Consider the following 18,917-nt stretch of genomic DNA (forward strand, 5'->3'; position numbering starts at 1 on the left):
ATCTATTCTGAAAATTTTTTGGAATCTTTAGAGTTCTCTACATAAAAGATCATATCATCTGCAGAGATAAGCTTACTTCTTCCTTTCCAATTTGGATGCCTTTTGTTTCTCTTTCTTGCCTAACTGCTCTGGCTAGAACTCCTAGTACTACGTTAAATAGGAGTGGTGAAAGCAGGCATTCTTACCTTGTTCGTGATCTCAGAGGAAACGCTTTTATTTAGCCTTTCACCATTGACTATTAAGTTCACTGGGGGTGGCAGCGGGGTTGGGTGGGATTTCATACATGGCTTTTATTATGTGGGGGTAGTTTTCTTCTATTCCTAGTTGAGTGTTTTTATCATGAAAGGGTGTTGAATTTTGTCCTGTGTCTTTTCTCCATCAATTGAGATGTTCACGTGGGGCTTTATTCCTTCATTCTGTTGATGGGCGTGTCACACTGGTCAGTTTTCGTATATGGAACCACCCTTGCATTCCAGGCACAAATCTCACTTGGTCATGATGTATAATCTTCTTAAATCTGCTTCTGAATTCTCTTTACTAGTATTTTGTTGGGGAGTTTTGCATCGGTATTAATAGGGGATATTTGTCTGTAGTTTTCTTACAGTGTCTTTGCCTGGCTTTGGTATCAGGGTAACGCTGGCTTCATAGAATGAATTTGTATGTATTCCCTCTTCTTCAGTTTTGGAAAAGTTTGAGAAGGGTTGGTAGTGCTTAAAATACTTGGTAGAATCCACCCATGAAGCCATCAGGTCTGGGCCTTTCTTTTGTTGGGAGATTTTTGATCACAGACTCAGTCCCCTTGCTAGTTTAGCCCTAGTCAGAATTTTTATTTCTTTGGGAATTACTTGGTAGGTTTTGGGTTTCTAGGAATTTGTCCATTTTAAGTAGGTAATCCAGTTTGTTGGTGTGCAGTTATTCATAGCCTCTCTTACAGTCCTTTTTATTTGTAGAATCAGTAATGTCCCCACTTTCATTCCTGATTTTGGTAATTTGAGTCTTCTCTCATTTCTTAGCCCATCGAGCTAAAGATTTGTGCGTTGTGTTGATCTGATTTTTCTCTATTTATTCTCTGTTTTATTTATTTATGCTCTGATCTCCAGCGTTTGCTTCCTTCCTGTTGGCTTTAGGTTTAATTTGTTCTTTTACCAGTACCTTAAGTTGTAAAGTTAGGTTGTTGATTTGGGATTTTTCTTGTTTTTAAATGTTTATAGCTATAAGTACCCTCTTAACATCCTTTTGGGTGTGTCTGTAAGTTTTGGTATGTTGTATTTTCCTTTTCATCTGTCTTTCAAGTATTTTCTAATTTCCTTTGTGATTTTTTTCTTTGCTCCATTGACTGTTTAAAAAGTATGTTTTCTGATTTCCACAATTTTGTGAATTTGTCAGTTTTCCTTCTGTCGTTGATTTGTAGCTGTAGCCTCTTGTGGTCAGAGAAGATACTCTGTATAATGTCTATCTTTTTAAATGTCTTTAGACTTAATTTGTGGCCTGTGTCCTGGGAAGTGTGTCATGTACACTTGAGAAGAATATGTATTCTGTTGTGGGGTAGAGTGTTCTGTGTATGTCTGTTAGATCTAGCTGGTTTATATGTTAAGTCTTCTGTTGTCTTATTTGTCTTGTTTCTAGTTGTTCTATCCATTAGTGTGAGTGAGGTACTGAAGTCTCCAACTCTTAATGTAAAATTGTCTGCTTTTCCCTGTAGTTCTGTCAGTTTTTGCCTCAGTTGCAGGAATGTTTATGAGTATTATATCTTCCTGCTGTATTGAGGTGTTTATTAGTACATAATGACCTTTTTTGTCTTGTAATGTTTCTTGATTTAAAGTCTCTCTTATCTGATGTCAGCACAGCCCTCCTTGCTCTCTCTGGTTACTCTTGGTGTGGAATATATTCTTCCACCTTTTCACCTTCAACTTGTTTTTTGCCTTTGGATCTTAAGTGAGTTTCTTGTAGACAGCGTTGAGTTGTTTATCCATTCTGCTAATCTCAGTGTTTTGATTGGAAAGTTTGATCCATTTGTATTTAAAGTAATTAATGGAAGGAAGGGCTTGCGTCTATAAATTCAGTGACCTGTGAACTCTGCTCCCCTACAGTTCTGTCCTCACCCCTTTTGGTTGTTGATATCACAAAATTACATTTTTATACATTATGTGCTCTAAAACATAAGCTGATAATTCTTAGAGATACATTAGTGTGTTAAATTAGGTAGAAAACAAGATTTGGAGTTACAAACCAAAGTGATAGTAATGCTAGCTTTTATACTAATAATTACTTTTTTTCCTTAAAGTTTTAGTCTCTTAAGTCATGTAGAAAATAAAAAGCACAGTGACAAACCATTTTCATGAGAATACTAGCTGTTATAATTGCCCTTGTATTTCCATTTCTGAGATCCTTATTTCTTTGCATGGCTTTGAACTACTGTTGGTTGTTCTTTTATTTGACCTCACAGGGCGCCCTGGAGCATTTCCTTAGTTTAGTGCTCACGATTTTCTTCAGCTCTTATTCATCTGGGAGTACCTTTTTTTTTTTTTTTTAAATATATATATATTTTAAAATCTTTATTTATTTTGAGAGAGAGAGAGAGAGAGCGTGCGCATAAGCAGGGGGAGGGGCAGAGAGAGAACAGGAGACAGAGAATCTCCAGCAGGCTCCATGGAGCCTGACGCAGGGCTCAATCTCGCGACTGTGAGATTGTGACCTGAGCTGAAATCAAGAGTTGGATGCTTAACCAACTGAGCCACGCAGGCATCCCCATCTGGGAGTATCTTAATATTTCTCCCACTTTTGAAGGACAGCTTTACTGGATTTGGATTCTGGTCTGACCTTCTCTTTTAGCACTTTGATGTTTATTTTTATTTTTAAGACAATGCGAGAGAGTGCAAGCAGCGGAGGGGCAGACAGAGGGAGACGCAGAATCTGAAGGGGCTCCAGGCTTTGAGCTGTCAGCCCAGAGTCCGATGCGGGGCTTGAACTCACGAACCGTGAGTTCATGACCTGAGCTGAAGTAGACGCTTGACCAACTGAGCCACTCAGGCGCCCACTCTTTTAGCACTTTGAGTATATTAGCTCACTATCTTCTGGACTCCCAAGTTTATGATGAGAAATCTGTTGATAATTTAAATGATGATTTACTTCTCTCTATGGGTTTTGAAGATTCTGTCTTTGTGTTTTAAAAGTTCAATTATAGGGGCGCCTGGGTGGCTTAGTCGGTTAAGTGTCAACTCTTGATTTTGGCTCACGTCGTGATCTCATGGTTCAGGACATTGAGCCCCCTCATAGGGCTCTGCACTGACATCATGGCTCTTGCTTGGGATTCTGTCTTTCCCTCTCTCTCTCTGCCCCTCCCCTGCTCATGCGCAGGCGCTCTTTCTCTCTCTCTCTCTCTCTCTCTCTCTCTCTCGAAATAAATAAAACTTTAGAAAAAAACGTTTGATTATATTGCTTTGTGTGGGGTTCATCTTGGAGTTTTTTGAGCTTCTTGGATTTTTATGTTCATCTCTTTCACCAGATTTTTGGAGTTTTTAGCCAGTTTTTGTCCACTATTCTCTCTGCCCTTTGCTCCCTCTTCTTCTTCTGGGACTTGTACAGTGTGTGGTGTGCGTTCTGCTCCAAGTGATGGTGTCCCACACGTCTCCTACGCCCTGTTCACTTTTCTTCAGTCTTTTTTCTCTCTGTTCCTCAGCCTTCGCGATTTCCATTGTCCTCTATTCAAATTTGTGGATTTTTTCTTCTGCCTGCTCACATCTGTGTTTGAACATCTCCAGGGAATTTTTTGTTTCAGTTATTACACTTTAAAGCTCCAAAATCTCTTTTTGATTTCTTTTTAGGTTTTCCATCTCTTTATTTCCATTTTGTTCACACATCCTTTTTTTAATTTCTTGGGAACAGCCATCACCTCACATAGTAACAATTCTTCTTTTCTTTGACGAGAACTCTTATAAGATCAACTCGGCAACTTTCAAATTTACAATTCAGTATGGGTAACTGTGGTCACTGTTCTGTTTATTGATTTTATTTTTGTGAATGTTGTGGGTGGTCTCGGTGCCAGGGAGCAGCCTGCGGTGTGAACTTTCTTCCCAGGTCTTGGCCAAACCCTTCCTTGGACTTGTATAGTCACTTTCTTATTTTTCCCCATATATGCAGTTGTTTTGAATGTTCTGGTTTTTAATGTCTGTCTCCTAAAAGTGGGAAAGTGAATAAGTGAAGCGGGGACAAAGGGCACTGGTTTTTCAAATCCCCTGGAAGTCACCTCAGCCAGAGGGGCAGGGGCGTGCAACAATGGTTGGTAGAAGGGGACAGCAGTGGCTGCCCACCTCTTTGCACCTCTGTGATGAAAAGCAGCAATTAGCAGCCGAAGCAGAGATTTCGCCGTTAGTTGAAGGACAGGGTCCTTTTTGCCTGCCCTACTTCCCGCAAGCTGCGTGCAAGCTGCTGCAGAACATGTGTATACCTCCCTGCTGTGGTGCTGGGGTCAGGAGGCTGCATCTGTGCTAAGGGCTGAAATTGACAGCAGTTTACCCTCCAGGCCTTTCCCGTCCCCCCCCCCCCCCCCCCGGCCCCCCCATGGTAAGCCTTCAACACACTCTAGCGTTCCCAAATAGTTCCTTTAGACAGATTGTATTATTAGTGCAGTTGCTGTCCAGGAGGGTGGGCAGTTTCTGGTGCTTCCTACTCCACCACCTTCCCAGAGTTCAAGTCATGGAACTTCCTCTCCTTGTCTCTGTACCTTCTTTAGGTGGAATTGCTCTTCTCTCTTTACAGATTGAATTTCTTTCTTTCTTTTTTTTTTTTTTTTTAATGTTTATTTTTGAGAGAGCGTGTGCATATGCAGGGAAGGGGCAGAGAGAGGAAGACAAAGGATCCTAAGTGGGGTTTGTGCGCTGACAGCAGAGAGCCTGATGTGGGCCTTGAACTTACAAGCCAAGGTCACTCATGATCCACAAAGTCTGATGCTTAACCTACTGAGCCACCTAGGCATCCCTGTGAAAGTGCGTAGGGAGGGTCACAAAGAAAATTTTGTTGTGTTTTCCTGGGAAGAGACATGCTGTGGGTCACTCCACATTTGACCTTTGGAAGGGGTAAGAATCAGCAGTAAGGAAAGCACTGCTGTCTCTAGGGGAAAAATCCTATGAGAAATATTGGGGCAGAGCCATAGCTTTTTTGGGTCACTCCTAGACTCTTCGCTTTTGAATGGCCAGTGCGGCTACTTTAGATTCTCTCACTAGGAATCCAGCTCACCAGTCCACTGATATTGAAGGCGTAATAGCCACTGAGTACCAGGGGTGGTAGGAAAGCTCTAGAAGAAGAGTGCCTGCTTTCAGGGAGCTTGCGCAAACCATCCAGTGTTCTCTATTTCAGGACTCTGTTTAAAGAGAGCAGACGAGGCCATGGGCACCTGACATCAATCCTGTGAGTCCGTGTTTTCTCTTCCCAGGACTACTATTATTTTCATCTCCTTTGTGGATATCCTCTAAACCTTTTCTGTGTTCATTCCTTTTACTAGGGCCAAGAAGAAAGTAATGGCCTCATCCAAAATCAAGATGAAGGTGAGTCAGCCAGCTCTGGTCATGTACCATTCTCCATCCTCCAGCCATGCACGTGAAACCTGTTAGTTGACCATAGCAACTCGTCGAGCTTTGCTGGACTGGGAGGCAACTCTCCAGGATGGCATTCTTAAGGTTATACCAAGAGGCAGCCTGCCCCACTACAGGTGCCTGAGGTTGGCAGGGTAGAGACCTGAGCTGGGCCACATAATATCTTCCTGCCTTAGTTCTAAGAGATCATACCCACCTGGCCAGTTCCTGGGGGTGGTGGTGAGATTTAAGTGAGGTCTCCCGACCGCCCTCTGAGGAGTGAAAAGCCCCTGCAGATGCTCAGGTCTTGCAGCGTGGTGGTAGATTTTTCATGGAAGAACACTGCCAGCTAAGTGGTGAGCCTGGAGGAAGCTGGCTTTGTTGCATTTGCCTGGCAGAGATGGAGGGAAGTACAGTGGGTAGAGAGCAGAGACCGAGAACCATCTCAGGCATTGCAGAAACCTCTCAGTGTAGTAAAAATTGCTATTGTGCCAAAATTTTTACCAGTTGCTGCGCCCTTAACACACCTAGTCCATGGGAGTAAGCTGTGCTGATTCTGTATTCCTAAGTATCTGTTGAGCTCCTTCGGTGTCTCAGACACACGGCAATAAGCACTCAGGATGTGGCATTAATGAGGTAGACCCTGTTCCTGCTCCCGTGACAGGACTTTTCCTTTGCGCCCAGCTGAAGAGACAGGTGCTAGAGAAGATCAGGGAGGAAAAGAAAGCTAATTCAAGGCAATTCTCATGCCATGCCTCATTTTCTGAGTGCAGCTGGGAGCACTCTGAGACCATGTGAGGCCAACAGGGAGAGAACATCTCTTGCTCAAGTGTTACACTTTTTCAGAAACAGAATAAGAGTTTCTTTGTGGATGGATGTGTACTTAACAAGAAAGCATGCTTGGTAAGCCAGTCCCAGCCAGCCAGACATGAGCCAGAGAGGGCGAAGGGGTAGCAGCATTTTCAAGTGCAAGCAGGCATGGCAGCTACTCTGCTCCTCCCCTGTTTTGTGACCGTGCAGGAAAGCCTGGGTTTTGGGGGCCTGTGGTGCTCTTAGATTTGCATCCTCACCACAGGGCCAGCGTTGGCATCTTTGGACATTTCTAACCATTGGAATTTCTACTTTCCTTTAGGAATCCTCTTCTAAGCCTGACAAAAAGGTTTCCGTCCCATCAGGTCAGATTGGTGGCCCCCTGGCTTTGCCTTCAGAACACGCGGGAGGAGGCCTGAGCATTGGGGCCACAAACAGGGAGCTCTCATCCCAGGCATCTGGCAGCCTTGCTAATCCTGCTCCTATCAACCTTGAGGACTCCTTGGATGGAGACTTGATCCGTAATTCATCCTCCTCATTGGAGGTTGTGTCCAAGGAACTGGCTGTGCTGAATAGCAGAGCAAGTGGGAGCTCTGAGTTCACATTGCCTGCACCCTCGAAAGCACCCGCAGAGAAGATCGTAGGCGCCGTATGTACAGACGAGAAGAGGAACTTTCCGAAGCCCAACCCTTCCGCCCCATCGCCTTCTAGTTCTCTGCAGTCTCCCCTCAATTTTCTAGCTGAACAGGCTTTGGCACTGGGGCAGTCCTCTCAGGAGAAAAAAACCGGAGAGTTCTGGCTACAAAGAGCTGTCCTGTCAGGCTGCGCTCAGCAAGGCCTGCCGGAAGCACACCAGTCCAAAGCAAAGCACCACGGCTTGCCACGGACGTCTCACACACCCCAGGCGGCAGCTCCTGTGCCCGGCCCCCAGGTGAAAGTGTTTCACGCGGGTGCTCAACAGCAGAAGAGCTTCACCCCCCCAGCTTCTTTTGTCAATAAGCTCCAGGGCCCAAAGCCTTCCTCCCCACAGTGCCATCGTTCCCTCCTCCAGCTTGTGAAGACAGCAACCAAAGGCCAGAGCTTCCTCCCTCCACGCCGGCCTCGTCAGGAGGCCCCCCGGTCCTCCAGCAGCACCTCTCATAAGACTCCAGCCTCATCCTCTACTGCCCCGAGCCATCCAGCAAAACAGCACTCCGCTGGCTCTTCAGGGCCGTCTTACAAGAATAGTCCCTTTGCCAGCTCTGTCTCTAAACATGGGGTTTCTTCTGGCAGCAGCTCTTCCTCTGGAGGAACACCAGTCCAGACCTCTACTTCCGGGAACCTGCTCCCCGGCGTACAGCCTCCCTCCGCAGGACAGTCTGCCAGCAGACCCGTCCCAGCCTCTGCAGTGAAAAAAACCACCTGTTTCCCAAAAGCTGACCCTGGTGGCCCCTCCGGGTGGTCCAAATGGAGACTCCAGTGGTGGGACCCAGGGAGTGGCAAAGCTACTGACCTCCTCCCTGAAGTCCAGCGCAGTTAGCAGCATGACATCGTCTACCTCCTTGCCAGTGAGTGTCCTGGCCAGCAGTCCGCCCCTCGTGGGTCTTGTGGACAGGGCCGCTTGCCTTGCCCTGGTCGGAGAGAGAGATCCGACACTGAAGGTCAGGTAGGAATAGTGAGCCCGGAAACTGGAAGGAGGCCTGGGCTTCCTGTTTGTAGGTTTTTGCTTTTCTAGTGGTAGGAATCCCGGGAGAGCTGGAAACTTCTCCTGAGGATGAGCAGAGGGAAAGGACTGGTTTGCCAGAGGTGCTATGATCCTGGGTGGCACAGAATGAGCCACAAAACTCCTTTCACATTTCATAGCCTCCTATTTGTCTATCTCTCAAAACAAGTAAATGAAAATGGCGTCATCTCTCAGCTCATCAGTTTTTGTGGAGATGTTCATGCCCCAGGAAAATCAGTAACTTGTAAGAGTGATTCCCTTTTGGTTGGATTTTAAAGGACTCTGCAGGTCAGATAAAGGCAGTTTGACAGAGTCCATGGTTGATGAGGCTTGCCGGTAGGTAATTACAGGAAGTTTGGTGCAGGCTGGGGAAATGAGAGAACAATTGTTTTCATGTTTCCAACATAGAAAATGACTCTGTTGTTACAAAGACAAAACTATAGAAAGGTATGTACAGCAGGATCTCACCTACCTCTACCCTGGCACCACCCTTGCAAGGTAGCTGTGTTCCTTAGTTTCCAGGGTTTTTCCCATCTCTTTATAAAGACAAAGGTCAAAACATACAAATATGTATGTGTGTGTATGTTTAACGTACATAAATACGAACACACTGGTGTTGTGTGTACCTACATCTGTGGATGTTTGGGTAAGATGGTCTTCCTTTCTTACACAAAGGAGTAATTTATACTTGGTTTTTTAAATTTTTTTTTTTAACGTTTATTTTTGAGGACATAGAGCATGAGTGGGGGAGGGTCAGAGAGAGAGAGGGAGACACAGAATCCGAAACAGGCTCCAGGCTCTGCACTGTCAGCACAGAGCCCGATGCGGGGCTCGAACTCAACGAACTGTGAGATCATGACCTGAGCCGAAGTCGGACGCTAACCGACTGAGCCACCCAGGCACCCCTATACTTGGTTTTTTAAATGAACATGGTCCTGGGAGCCATTCCATGCCAGTTTTTTATTTTTTTTAAATTTATTTTTGAGAGAGACTGAGTACGAGTGGGGGAGGGGCAGAGAGAGGGGAGGACACAACCCGGAGCAGGCTCCAGGCTCTGAGCTGTCAGCACTGAGCCTCATGTGGGGCTTGAACCCACGAATCGCGAGATCATGACCCGAGCCGAAGTCGGACGCTTCAACGACTGAGCCACCCAGGCGCTCCTCTCCGTGCCAGTTTAAATTTTTTTTTTTTCCAACGTTATTTATTTTTAAGGACAGAGAGAGACAGAGCATGAACGGGGGAGGGGCAGAGAGAGAGGGAGACACAGAACCGGAAACAGGCTCCAGGCTCTGAGCCATCAGCCCAGAGCCTGACGCGGGGCTCGAACTCACGGACCGCGAGATCGTGACCTGGCTGAAGTCAGACGCTTAACTGACTGCGCCACCCAGGCGCCCCGTCTCCGTGCCAGTTTAGAGTCCATCCTCTTCCTTCCTTGAGGGCAGCACTGCAGGGGCTGCCTTCACAGGGGTGGTGTACAAGCTGGTCCCCTGCCCTGCACGTCCATCCCCAGCTTTGGTTTGTGAGTGAGCTTTGAACAGTGCTGGTGCTCTGACCGTGCTGTGTTTCCTCCCCAGAAAGGAACGAGTGGGGCTGTGCTGCTGGCCAGCTCCTCGCCTTAAATCTGCTGTCTGCGTCCTACAAGTCTGGCAGCCCGAAGCTGCCTGCAGCCATGAACTCCAACTCCCTAGGGATCATCTCCCAGTTTCCTCTCCATGTGGTATCCTTCAGCGCCGAGTCCTCTGCCAAAGCAGGGGTTTCCAGGATGCCATCGTCACGGGTCCCTGCCCCTGGGACGTTCCATCACGGCCCTCAACCATAGTAAGTGCTTCTCTCCTTGTCTCCTTGTGCTGGATGGACAGAAGGTTCCCCACTGCCTGTGCTGATTGATGATTCTGTTGTTGTGTGCTGGGTTCCTGTGTTTGTCTGGTGTGTGACCCTGGGCAGCGTTCCTGGGAACTGTGCTGAGCCCCCTCCCCTTGGGGTTCTGACCCAGAACCAGTCCAGGAGTTGTCTGGGCTCTCGCCACTGAAGCATCTTTTCTGTTCCTGTCTTCAATGTGTGTGTTTGTTCTTTTTCCCCTCCTGTTTTCTCTCAGGTCTCCTGGCTGGCTTGCACTCCAGCCCGCCCCGTGCAGCGCCTCTCCCACACGCTGCCGTGTCCACTCACGTCCCGCAGAGTCTGCCAGGTAATTGCCAGGTGGTCAGAGTGCCACACCGCACCACGCGGCATTCTGCTCTCCCTCGTTCAGATGCCTTGTCTGCTGCCAGGGAGTTCAGTGTCTTCTACTCGTTGTCACTGTGTTGTCCTGGTTTGTCCTTGAAGGCTCTGGCTCTTTGGGGACTCCAAGAGATCAACATAGGCTTCCACTTTGGAATTTCCCCTCATTCCCCACTTGGGATTGCCACTGGGGTCGGCCTTACCCTGTGTGCTCACAAGGGAGGCATTGATGGCCTGTATTCAAAGCAGGGGATTCCCTTAGCGAAACTTGGTGCTTACGTGGTGCTCATTTCCAAGGGTTAATTGGGGAACTGAAAAGTGTTCAATTAAGTTGCTATACCTTCCAGGTGCTGCAGCTAACAGAAAGCTCTCAAGGCTTTATTTGCTCGTTTGTTTAGAGAGAGAGAGAGAGAGGGAGGGAGGGAGAGTGTGAGGGTGAGAAAGTCACCTGGGGGAAGGGCAGAGAGAGAGGGACAGAGAGAATCCCAAGCAGGCTCTTTGCTGTCAGCATGGAACCAGATGCGGGGCTTGATCCCATGAACCCTGAGATCATGACCTGAGCTGAAATCAGGCATCAGAGGCTTAATGGGGTGCCTAGGTGGCTCAGTCAGTTACGCATCTCCCTTTTTGGTTTTGGCCCAGGTCATGATCTCATGGTTAGTGAGTTTGAGCCCCGCATCAGGCTCTGTGATGATGGTGTGGAACCTGCTTCAGATTCTCTCTGTCCACTTCTGCCCCTCCCCAACTTGGGCTCACTCGCTCTCAAAAATAAATAAAAAAAAAATTAAAAAGAGTTGGACCCTTAACTGACTGAGCCACCCAGGCACCGTAAAAAGTGCTTAAAGCTTTATGTGAAAGGGAGAGCCCAATGGTGAGGTTTTAGGAGGGACCCTTACCTGTGCTGGCACAAAGTATGCCCAAGGGAGCAGCCTTCGGTTGAGTTCAGGGGTGAAAGCAGACATTCAGGAACACAGCTGGGCAGTGTTCCTTTCCTTTTCCTGCTTTTCATCTCCATAGAGCAGTGGTTTTCAGAAAAGGGTATGTATGGTATTGCTGTGAGAAGGCAGCTGGAACCTGATTCTTGAGTACACCTCATGGGACCCTGGTGCGCAGGCTCACCAGGTCTTGGTTTTGGCTTCCTGCTCTTACTACGCTAGACCTGCTCCAGAGGGGACCAGGGAGGCTGCACCGGTCAGGCGAGAGCCATTCTGCAGGATGCTGAGGCTGGGGTAGCCCTGGTGTGCGGGTACCGGGGTGGGAGTTAGGGAGCTGCCTGGCTGGGCATGCCTGTGGCCTGATGTTTCTGAGTGTAAGCTCCTCCATGTTTGCTGTGGGTCCCTGACCCCCTGGCCCGAGGCTGACATATTCCTAGTGAATGCTGGAGGCCTTCTGCCTGTAAGAATGGATTGAAGATTTGTAAGGTGGAAATTTTGCTTCTTTAGAGAAAAGAACTGAAGGGCTAAGCCTGTGTGAACAAGGGCTCTGTTTTCCTCTAGGGAAGTGGTAGCTGCAGGGGACTCACCTCACAAACTGGTGGCTGCTACTGTAGCTAAGAGGTAATGCGGGGTCACAGAACCACTTAGGCAAGACCTAGGTTTGAAAGGTAGTCCTGCCTCTGCTTGCTTTCAGGAACTGTCACACTTTGAAACAAAGAAAATAATTTAAGAGCCATTGGAAACATGACTGTTGGCCTGTGGTATTTTTAGTGCCAAAAAAAAAAAAAAAAAAGGGAAAGTGCTTTTTTGTACCATTTCTCCATTTCTGTCTCCTTTACACCTTCTTCAGGTTGGAGGATTCCATTGAGTGGTTGTAAATGGAAAGCTGTGTGACTGCGTCTGCTTTTTGCTCTCTTTCCCGTGCAGACTCAGAACGCTAGCTTCTTAGCACCTTGAGCTGGTTTCGTAGGACCTGAGGATTCTGATGGTGAGAGAGCCTCATAGCTGTTTGAGTGCAGCACGGTCTTGGGACCTCACACAGAGCCTAGCCCGCCAGGGGACTTTGGTGGCGGCCGAGAACACACGCACTCCCGTGGCAGGCATGCGTCGGGCCCCTGCCTTCTGGTGCTCCGAGTGCCGTGCACACTGCAGGCTACTGCAAGCAGCAGTGCACTCAGCCTCCATCAAGGGTTTTTGGGTTCGTCTGAGCCTTGGAACTCAGCTTTCAGGGGCTTTTGCTAGTTAAGTGATCCCCTTGAATTTTTGTTACTGCTGCCTTAAAGGAATCCGAGATCCTGAAAGACTTGTGTTGTTTTTGCTTATTTTTTTCCAGATGCTTCTCAGCTTCATGGAAAAGGGCCTGGTGTACCACGGAAATTGTGACCTCTTCAGAGGAAAGGCCCGACTCACTTAGGCCTGGGTGGAAGCTGACCAAGTAGGTCTCAGAAACTGGATAATCACTATGCTCTTTCTGCCAATTGGTTTCCTTCTGGCGAAGGTGTGAGTGCTGAGTGGAGCATCTCTTGGCACTGTGATGTGCCTTCAGTGAGGGGAGCAACCCTGGGCTTCTCTGTGGAGGCACTGACTGGCCTGGTGCCCCGGGCCCCGTGGCTCTGTCATGGACAATCGTTGGAGGGGCAGCTCTGGGCTGGGGCGCATGGTGGGTCTTGTACGAAGCTGTGGTGTCAGGGCAGAGCAGGGCGCACCTGTTTGAAACCTGCCTGACCCCGTGGCATTTGGTCAGAGTACCTCCTGGTGCCCTACTGATCAGGGACCCCTGGCCACAGTGGGATCCCCGATGGTCATGGTGTCCGTCCCATCCTCACGCTGTGTGCTCAACAGGACAAAAACCCAGGCTGACACACAGCTGGGAGACTTACCTTGTCTTTTTGAAAAACTCAGAACACCTAACGTGTGCTCATTGTGTTGGGGGCCAGCTTCTCTGCTGAACATGACAATGAAGCTCTTTCAGAGAAAAGACTTTTGTAGATTCAACAGTTGTGACAGGATTTTTAAAGACACTTATTTTGGTCCAGATTTCATCATTACCATTAATGCATTGGATAGAATGCATGTCATATTATAGTAAGACATAATTCCAGTGCCTTTATGGTGGAGCAGAATTAGACACACGTCCATTCGGCCTTCTGAGTGGATTTCAGATGAAGACTTTTTTAAAAGATATGTCTGTATTTAAGACATAGCCAGTTTGAGTTTTTTACAGTTGCACATCCTAATCTGCCATCCTGACTTGAAGGTCATCTGGGCCCCCAGACCCCAGGTCCCAGTATAGCCAGGGCTCCCGTTTTGTTTTTTCAGAGTTCATTCAGGTGGACTGAAGAGCCCCAAAGCCCTTCATCTCTGAGGGCCAAGGATATGAGGGGCTCCAAGTCAAAGACATTCCAGTTTGTTTTATTTAGAAACCATTCTCAGGCAGAGCTGCAGGAACAGGCCCCTGTGAAGCATCTGCCATGTAGAAACAGGCCTTGACGTCCTGGGGCTCTCCGGGCAGCAGGGCTGTGCGCTGACTTGAGGGCGGTGCGCTGATGAGCTGGGAGAGCGCGCCAGAGACAGGCCAGGACAGCTGCCCTGGAGCGCATTCAGCCAGCGGCTGCTTCACACGGATGTTTAGGGCACTTGCCTGTCCTGTGGAGTGTGTCCCACAAGGCCTATCTGAACTGACTGCTTCAGCTAAGTGATTGCAAATACGTTAAGAGTCAACAGCCTCCTCAGAATGTACACCTGTGTGGAGACACAGGCAGCTCTCTTGGTTCCTGCCTTCCAGGGTACAGTGCTCAGTAACTCACAGTTATGCAGAGGTTTGCCTTGTTTCCAGCGGGGCAAGACCTCACTCAGTTATCCGGCTAGGCCTCTGCTTTTTTTTTTTTTTTTTTTTTTTTTTTTAATGTAAGAATTAACATGTGTTTCACATCTGGCTAAAGTGGATAAGTGGATTCCTTATCCCTTCATTATATCTTTTTTTTTTTTTTTTTTGCAACTTGGGTTTCCAGTTTGTTTACAGAGTAGTCTTAGGTAGTAGCAAAAGAGCCAAAGAAGAGATTTGTATTGCTGAGCTCAGAGCCGTGCAGAGGCCTTCCGTGAACACTGAGCAGTGGGAACTCTCCAGGCTTCTCCGCCCAAGAACACCCAAGGTCCCTTCCCTGCAGCGCTCGCACCCTCCTCCCCATGTACCATTGAGTGTGCAGCTGGAGCTGAATACCCTCATTTTTAGGAATCTAGTGATGCCTCTTGCCTCAGGGAAACGTTTCTTTGATGGGGAGTTTATGAGATTTCTTTTTCTTCTTTATGCTTTATTTGTGGTAATGAAAGAGTGAATGACCTAAACAGCCATGGCTGGGCAGACGGGCTGGCAGAGCGGGCTCCCCGGGGTCTGGGGCTGCGGCGCTGCGGGGCTTTCCTTGGAGCAGCCGTTCCTTAGGTGAGAGGGGCTGTGGCTTTTGTGCGGCGCGACGATGTTGGTGTTGGGGGGTGGTGTGAAAATTGTTAATCTTGTATAAAGCAACTCAATAAATTGTTTCAAGGTTTCCAAAACATCATTTCTCCTTCTTTTTACCGTATTTGAGCCAAGTTTTCCTCCCCTAGGAGCTGGTATATGTGGAATATCCCTTTTGGCCAGAAGCCAAGAGGAGCAGGGGAAATAACTAAGCTTCGCATGCAAAAGAAGAAACGCCATGAAGTTAGAATCAAGCCACCCAGGTGTTTATTTTGCACTAGAAATAGAATCCCTAATCCCATTTTCTTCCATAATACGTGAGATAACACAGAACATAAAATTCATCTGGTGAAAAATCAAATGTGTAGCGTACCCAAATACCAGTGAGCTAACACACAAGACTTGTAAGGCACTGAAACTAAGGCTAACAGCAACACAGTCCATCATGAAAATATTTTGAGAACCACAACACGTTTTCTGATGGTGGACAGTCTGGCTGACAGTTAACCTTCACTCTAGCACCGAAGGCTACACACTGTTCTGGTTTCTTGGCGCCTCTTCTGGCACAGAGCCCAGATCTGTCACCAGGAGGCTTCTGACAGAAAGTGGGCTCTCAGCCACAATCCTGGGGGGGCCATGAGTGCAGGCTGGCAGCCCTGAGGGGCCCAGTCCGTTGGTATACCTACACGTGTGTGGAAGGGAGGCCTTTCTGCCCTGGGGCGCCTCCACGTGGGGTGTGAAGGCCGGAGCGCGGAGTGGCTTGTCCGCCTCGGTCGTCATGGCTTTAGTTTTTTGGGTCGTTTCCAGGTGTCACACGAAGAGTCTATTGATGGAAATGTGTGGGAAAAGGGACAGAAGAGGGGCACTGTGGTTGTCCGATCATCAGAGGATGAAGCGGGTCCCTCACCCAGGGTGAATGACCATGAGACGGGCTTGGGTGATGGGCTCAGCTCTGCACAGGTTCAGAGCCCGCACAGGGCCACGGAGGAGAAGACCCAGCGATTCTGGGTGGGAGCCAGCCGGCCAGCTGGCTGCTTCCAAGAAGGTGGAGGGCCGGGCTGGGCCTACTTCTGCCCGGACACCAGGACGGCCAGCTCCTGGATGGACATATCCTTGTTGACGTAGCGCTCGTACTGAGCCGGGGTCAGCCGTCCTTTCTGCAGCGCCTCTTCAATGGAGAACTTCCTGCCAGACTTCCTGTCGTGGATCACGGAGGACTCCCCGCTGGGACCCTTCACCGAGATTTCCTCCCAGTCACACTCCTGGCTCCTGAGTTTCACGAACATGTTCCAGTCGATGAGGCCGGCCCGATGGGCTTCCTCTGGGGACAGCTCCCGGCCCGTGTCGGGGTCGATGACCACGATGGAGCGCCGCAGGTGGTTCTCTCTCTGCTCCCTCTTGACGGCCACGGAGCCCAGGCGCTTCTGCAGCTCGTCGATCTCCAGGTCTTTGTCTTTGGAGAGCCTCTTGAGGTCGTCCAGCTCTCTCTCCAGGGACCACAGCCTGGAGTCCAGGTTCGTCCCCGAGTCCGCCGTGCTGGTGGTTCTCAGGTCTCGGGTTTCTGTTGCTGCCATTTCCATTTCTGACTGGAGCCTCCGGGTCTCGAGCTGCAGGCTCTGCCGCTCCAGCTGCAGCCTGTGGTTTTCCTCCCTGAGGAAGTCCAGCTCCTTGGACGACTTGGAGTTACAGAACTCCAGCTCCGACAGCTTGGCTTCCAGCCGACTCACTTCTGCATCCAGTTCCCTCTTGCTCCGGCTCTCCTCCTCCAGGCTGCTCCTGAGCTTCTGGATCTCTTGTTCGGTGTCGCCCTTCTCCACCTGGACGCTTTCAGAGAAGACCACCTTCTCCTTGACCTCCATCTTCTCCAGGTTGACGAGCTGCTGCTTCAGGGTCTCGAGCTCACTCTCCAGGACCTGCCGCCGGTGCCTTTCTTCCTCCAGCTGGACTCTGAGCAGAGAGTGCTCCCGGGCCTGCTGCGGGTCCTGCTGCAGCACCACCTTCTGCTTGAGGGTCACCTTCTCCCGGGCCTCCGCCTCCTCCTTCTCCAGGTCGGCCAGCCGCTGCTTCAGGCGCTGCACCTCCAGCTCGGCCTCCCTGCGCGCCTGCCGCTCGCGGTCCAGCTCCTCGAGCTGGCGCTCCAGCTCTGCGCGCCGGCGCTGCAGCCGCCGCAGCTCCCCTCGGAGGCTGTCGATCTGCCGCAGCTCCACCTCGATGCTCTCGGTGAAGGCGTTCACCTCGGCGCGCAGGCTGGGCTCCTCCTCGTACCTGACCACCTCCTGCTGGACCACCTTTTCCTTCACCTGGGACAGCTCCTCCTCTTTCTGCCTGATCTTCTCCTCCTGGGAGGCTCGCTCTCTTTGCAGATCCACTTGCTTCTTCTGTTCCTCTGAGAGCCTGGCCCGCAGAGACTCCACTTCCTCCTTGGTTTGGGGGTCTTCCTGGAACTGGAGGATCTCCTGGACCACCTCCTTGGTCTGCACCTGGGGTTTGGTGTCTTTCAGGGACTGGATCTCTTGCTTTAACTGGTAGATTTCTAAGTCGCACCTTTCAATAAGTCTCGTCTTGTCCACGATCTCCTCCCTGAGCCTCCGGAGCTCTTTCTCCATCTCGGGGTCAGTCTTGTACTTGATGACTTCCTTGGTCACCTCTTTGACCTCTACCTGGGGGCCCCTCCTCCTGAGCGCCTCCAGCTCACTCTGGTAGCTCTTCAGCTGCTCCTCGGCCCCCCGGTACTTGCGTTCCTGCTCCACGAGCTCCAGGCGGAGGTTGGCCACTTCCCTCTCTGCCTCGGGGTCCGGCCGCACAATCTCCCGCACTTTCTCCTGTACCAGCACTCGGGCATTTTCCTCCTCCAGGGCCCAAATCTTGCGAAGCAGCTCAGTCTTCTCCCTCTGGTTGGTGCGAGCCTTGGCAGCCTCGTCCTCACACTGGCGCTTGAGGTCACCGACCTCCCTCTCGGTCGCCACATCCCTTTCCACCTTGAGCACCTCCTTCACTGTGATCTTCCCCTCTGCCATGGCCCGCTCCTTCTCCAGCCTCTTCAGCTTGTCCTGGAGGAAGCTCAGCTCCTCTTCGTGCTCCTCCCTGAGCTTGCCCTCCCGCTGCCGGGCCTCCTGCAGCTGCCGGTACTCTGCCTCCAGCTGGGGGTCGTTCTGCAGTTTCACCACCTCCTTCTCGGTGACCCTCTCCTGGGCCCGCTCCTTCTCCTCGGCCAGGGCCGCGATGCGCTGCTGCAGGAGGGCTGCCTCTGCTTCCCGGGTGCCCTTCTGCCGCCTCAGCTCCTCCAGCTCCTCCCTCAGCTTCAGGACCTCGTCCGCCTGGGCTCGGTCCGGCTCGATGCGCAGGACCTCCTTGACCACGTACTCCTGCCCCCCGTCCCTGGTCTCCTGCTCCAGGGCACGCAGCCGCAGCCGCAGCCCCTCCAGCTCCTCCTGCAGCAGCTGGTTCTTGTGCCGCTCCTCCACCAGGGTCCGCTGCATCTGCTGGAAGCTCTCCTCGAGTGCGGGGTCCGGCACCTTCTTCAGCACTTCCTTCTGTACCACCGCTTCCTGCGGGCTCCGATTCTGCAGGGTCTGGATCTCCTCCTGTGCGCTCTTGACCTCCTTCTCCAGCTGCTGCCTCCTCTCAGTCTCCTCCTCCAGCTCCTTCTGTACCTTCCACGTCTCCTCCACCGCGGAGCCCGGGGTGTTACCTTGCGGGGTCTCGTGGCTCGCTCCCACCTCCGGCTGCTGAGAAGGAGAAGACAGTGCATGGTTAACGCGCGGCCTGGCCTGTTCCCACCTGGTCGGAGCGCACCTCAGTCCCCCATGGAAAGGTCAGACCCTGTGACGCCCGAGGCTCCCTCGGTGTCGAGTTCACTGAGTTCCTGGGTTACTTTAGAAGATGGTGAAACAAATAGTTTAGGTTTTTTGAACAGTAAAGTAGTTGACGACCATGGCAGAGCATCCCACCTCCGGTCCTGTTCCCAGAGGCTGTCGTCTTTGAGACGTACATTTTGAGTGCATGCCGCATGTTTCTTTTTCTGCAGAAGCGGTCGTCCCCTGTTCTGCACCCTGCTTGGTGCACTCAGTACAGACAGAGGCTTCCACGGTGGCCCTGCTTCATTTTCCACTGTATAGATGGACAGACGTGGGCCTCTGAAAACAAGCTACCTGCCCTGGGGCCCCAGCAAATATTTGCTGGATGGAATACGTGCTGCTTTCGTGCTCACAGAAGCGCTGGCTGGGCCA

The 18,917-nt window shown here is 50.3% G+C and overlaps 2 protein-coding genes across 2 annotated transcripts in view; one reads left to right on the top strand and one right to left on the bottom strand.

Moving 5' to 3' along the window:
* Positions 1-14,786, top strand: part of UBN1 (ubinuclein 1) — a 38,631-nt gene extending 23,845 nt beyond the window's left edge. Inside the window, 11 exon segments of the mRNA XM_030300720.1 lie at positions 5,356-5,406; positions 5,501-5,543; positions 6,703-7,158; positions 7,160-7,208; positions 7,211-7,779; positions 7,781-7,927; positions 9,657-9,695; positions 9,698-9,889; positions 9,891-9,900; positions 10,178-10,267; positions 12,568-14,786. Coding sequence (XP_030156580.1) covers positions 5,356-5,406; positions 5,501-5,543; positions 6,703-7,158; positions 7,160-7,208; positions 7,211-7,779; positions 7,781-7,927; positions 9,657-9,695; positions 9,698-9,889; positions 9,891-9,900; positions 10,178-10,267; positions 12,568-12,617 — 1,696 coding nt within the window. The 3' untranslated portion in view covers positions 12,618-14,786.
* Positions 14,787-14,932: 146 nt separating this feature from the next.
* The window catches only part of PPL (periplakin), a 46,299-nt gene continuing 42,314 nt past the window's right edge, over positions 14,933-18,917 (bottom strand). The window contains 1 exon segment of the mRNA XM_030300730.2: positions 14,933-18,416. Coding sequence (XP_030156590.1) covers positions 15,753-18,416 — 2,664 coding nt within the window. The 3' untranslated portion in view covers positions 14,933-15,752.

Source organism: Lynx canadensis, chromosome E3 (assembly GCF_007474595.2).
Source record: "Lynx canadensis isolate LIC74 chromosome E3, mLynCan4.pri.v2, whole genome shotgun sequence".
NCBI classification, from domain to species: Eukaryota; Metazoa; Chordata; class Mammalia; order Carnivora; family Felidae; genus Lynx; species Lynx canadensis.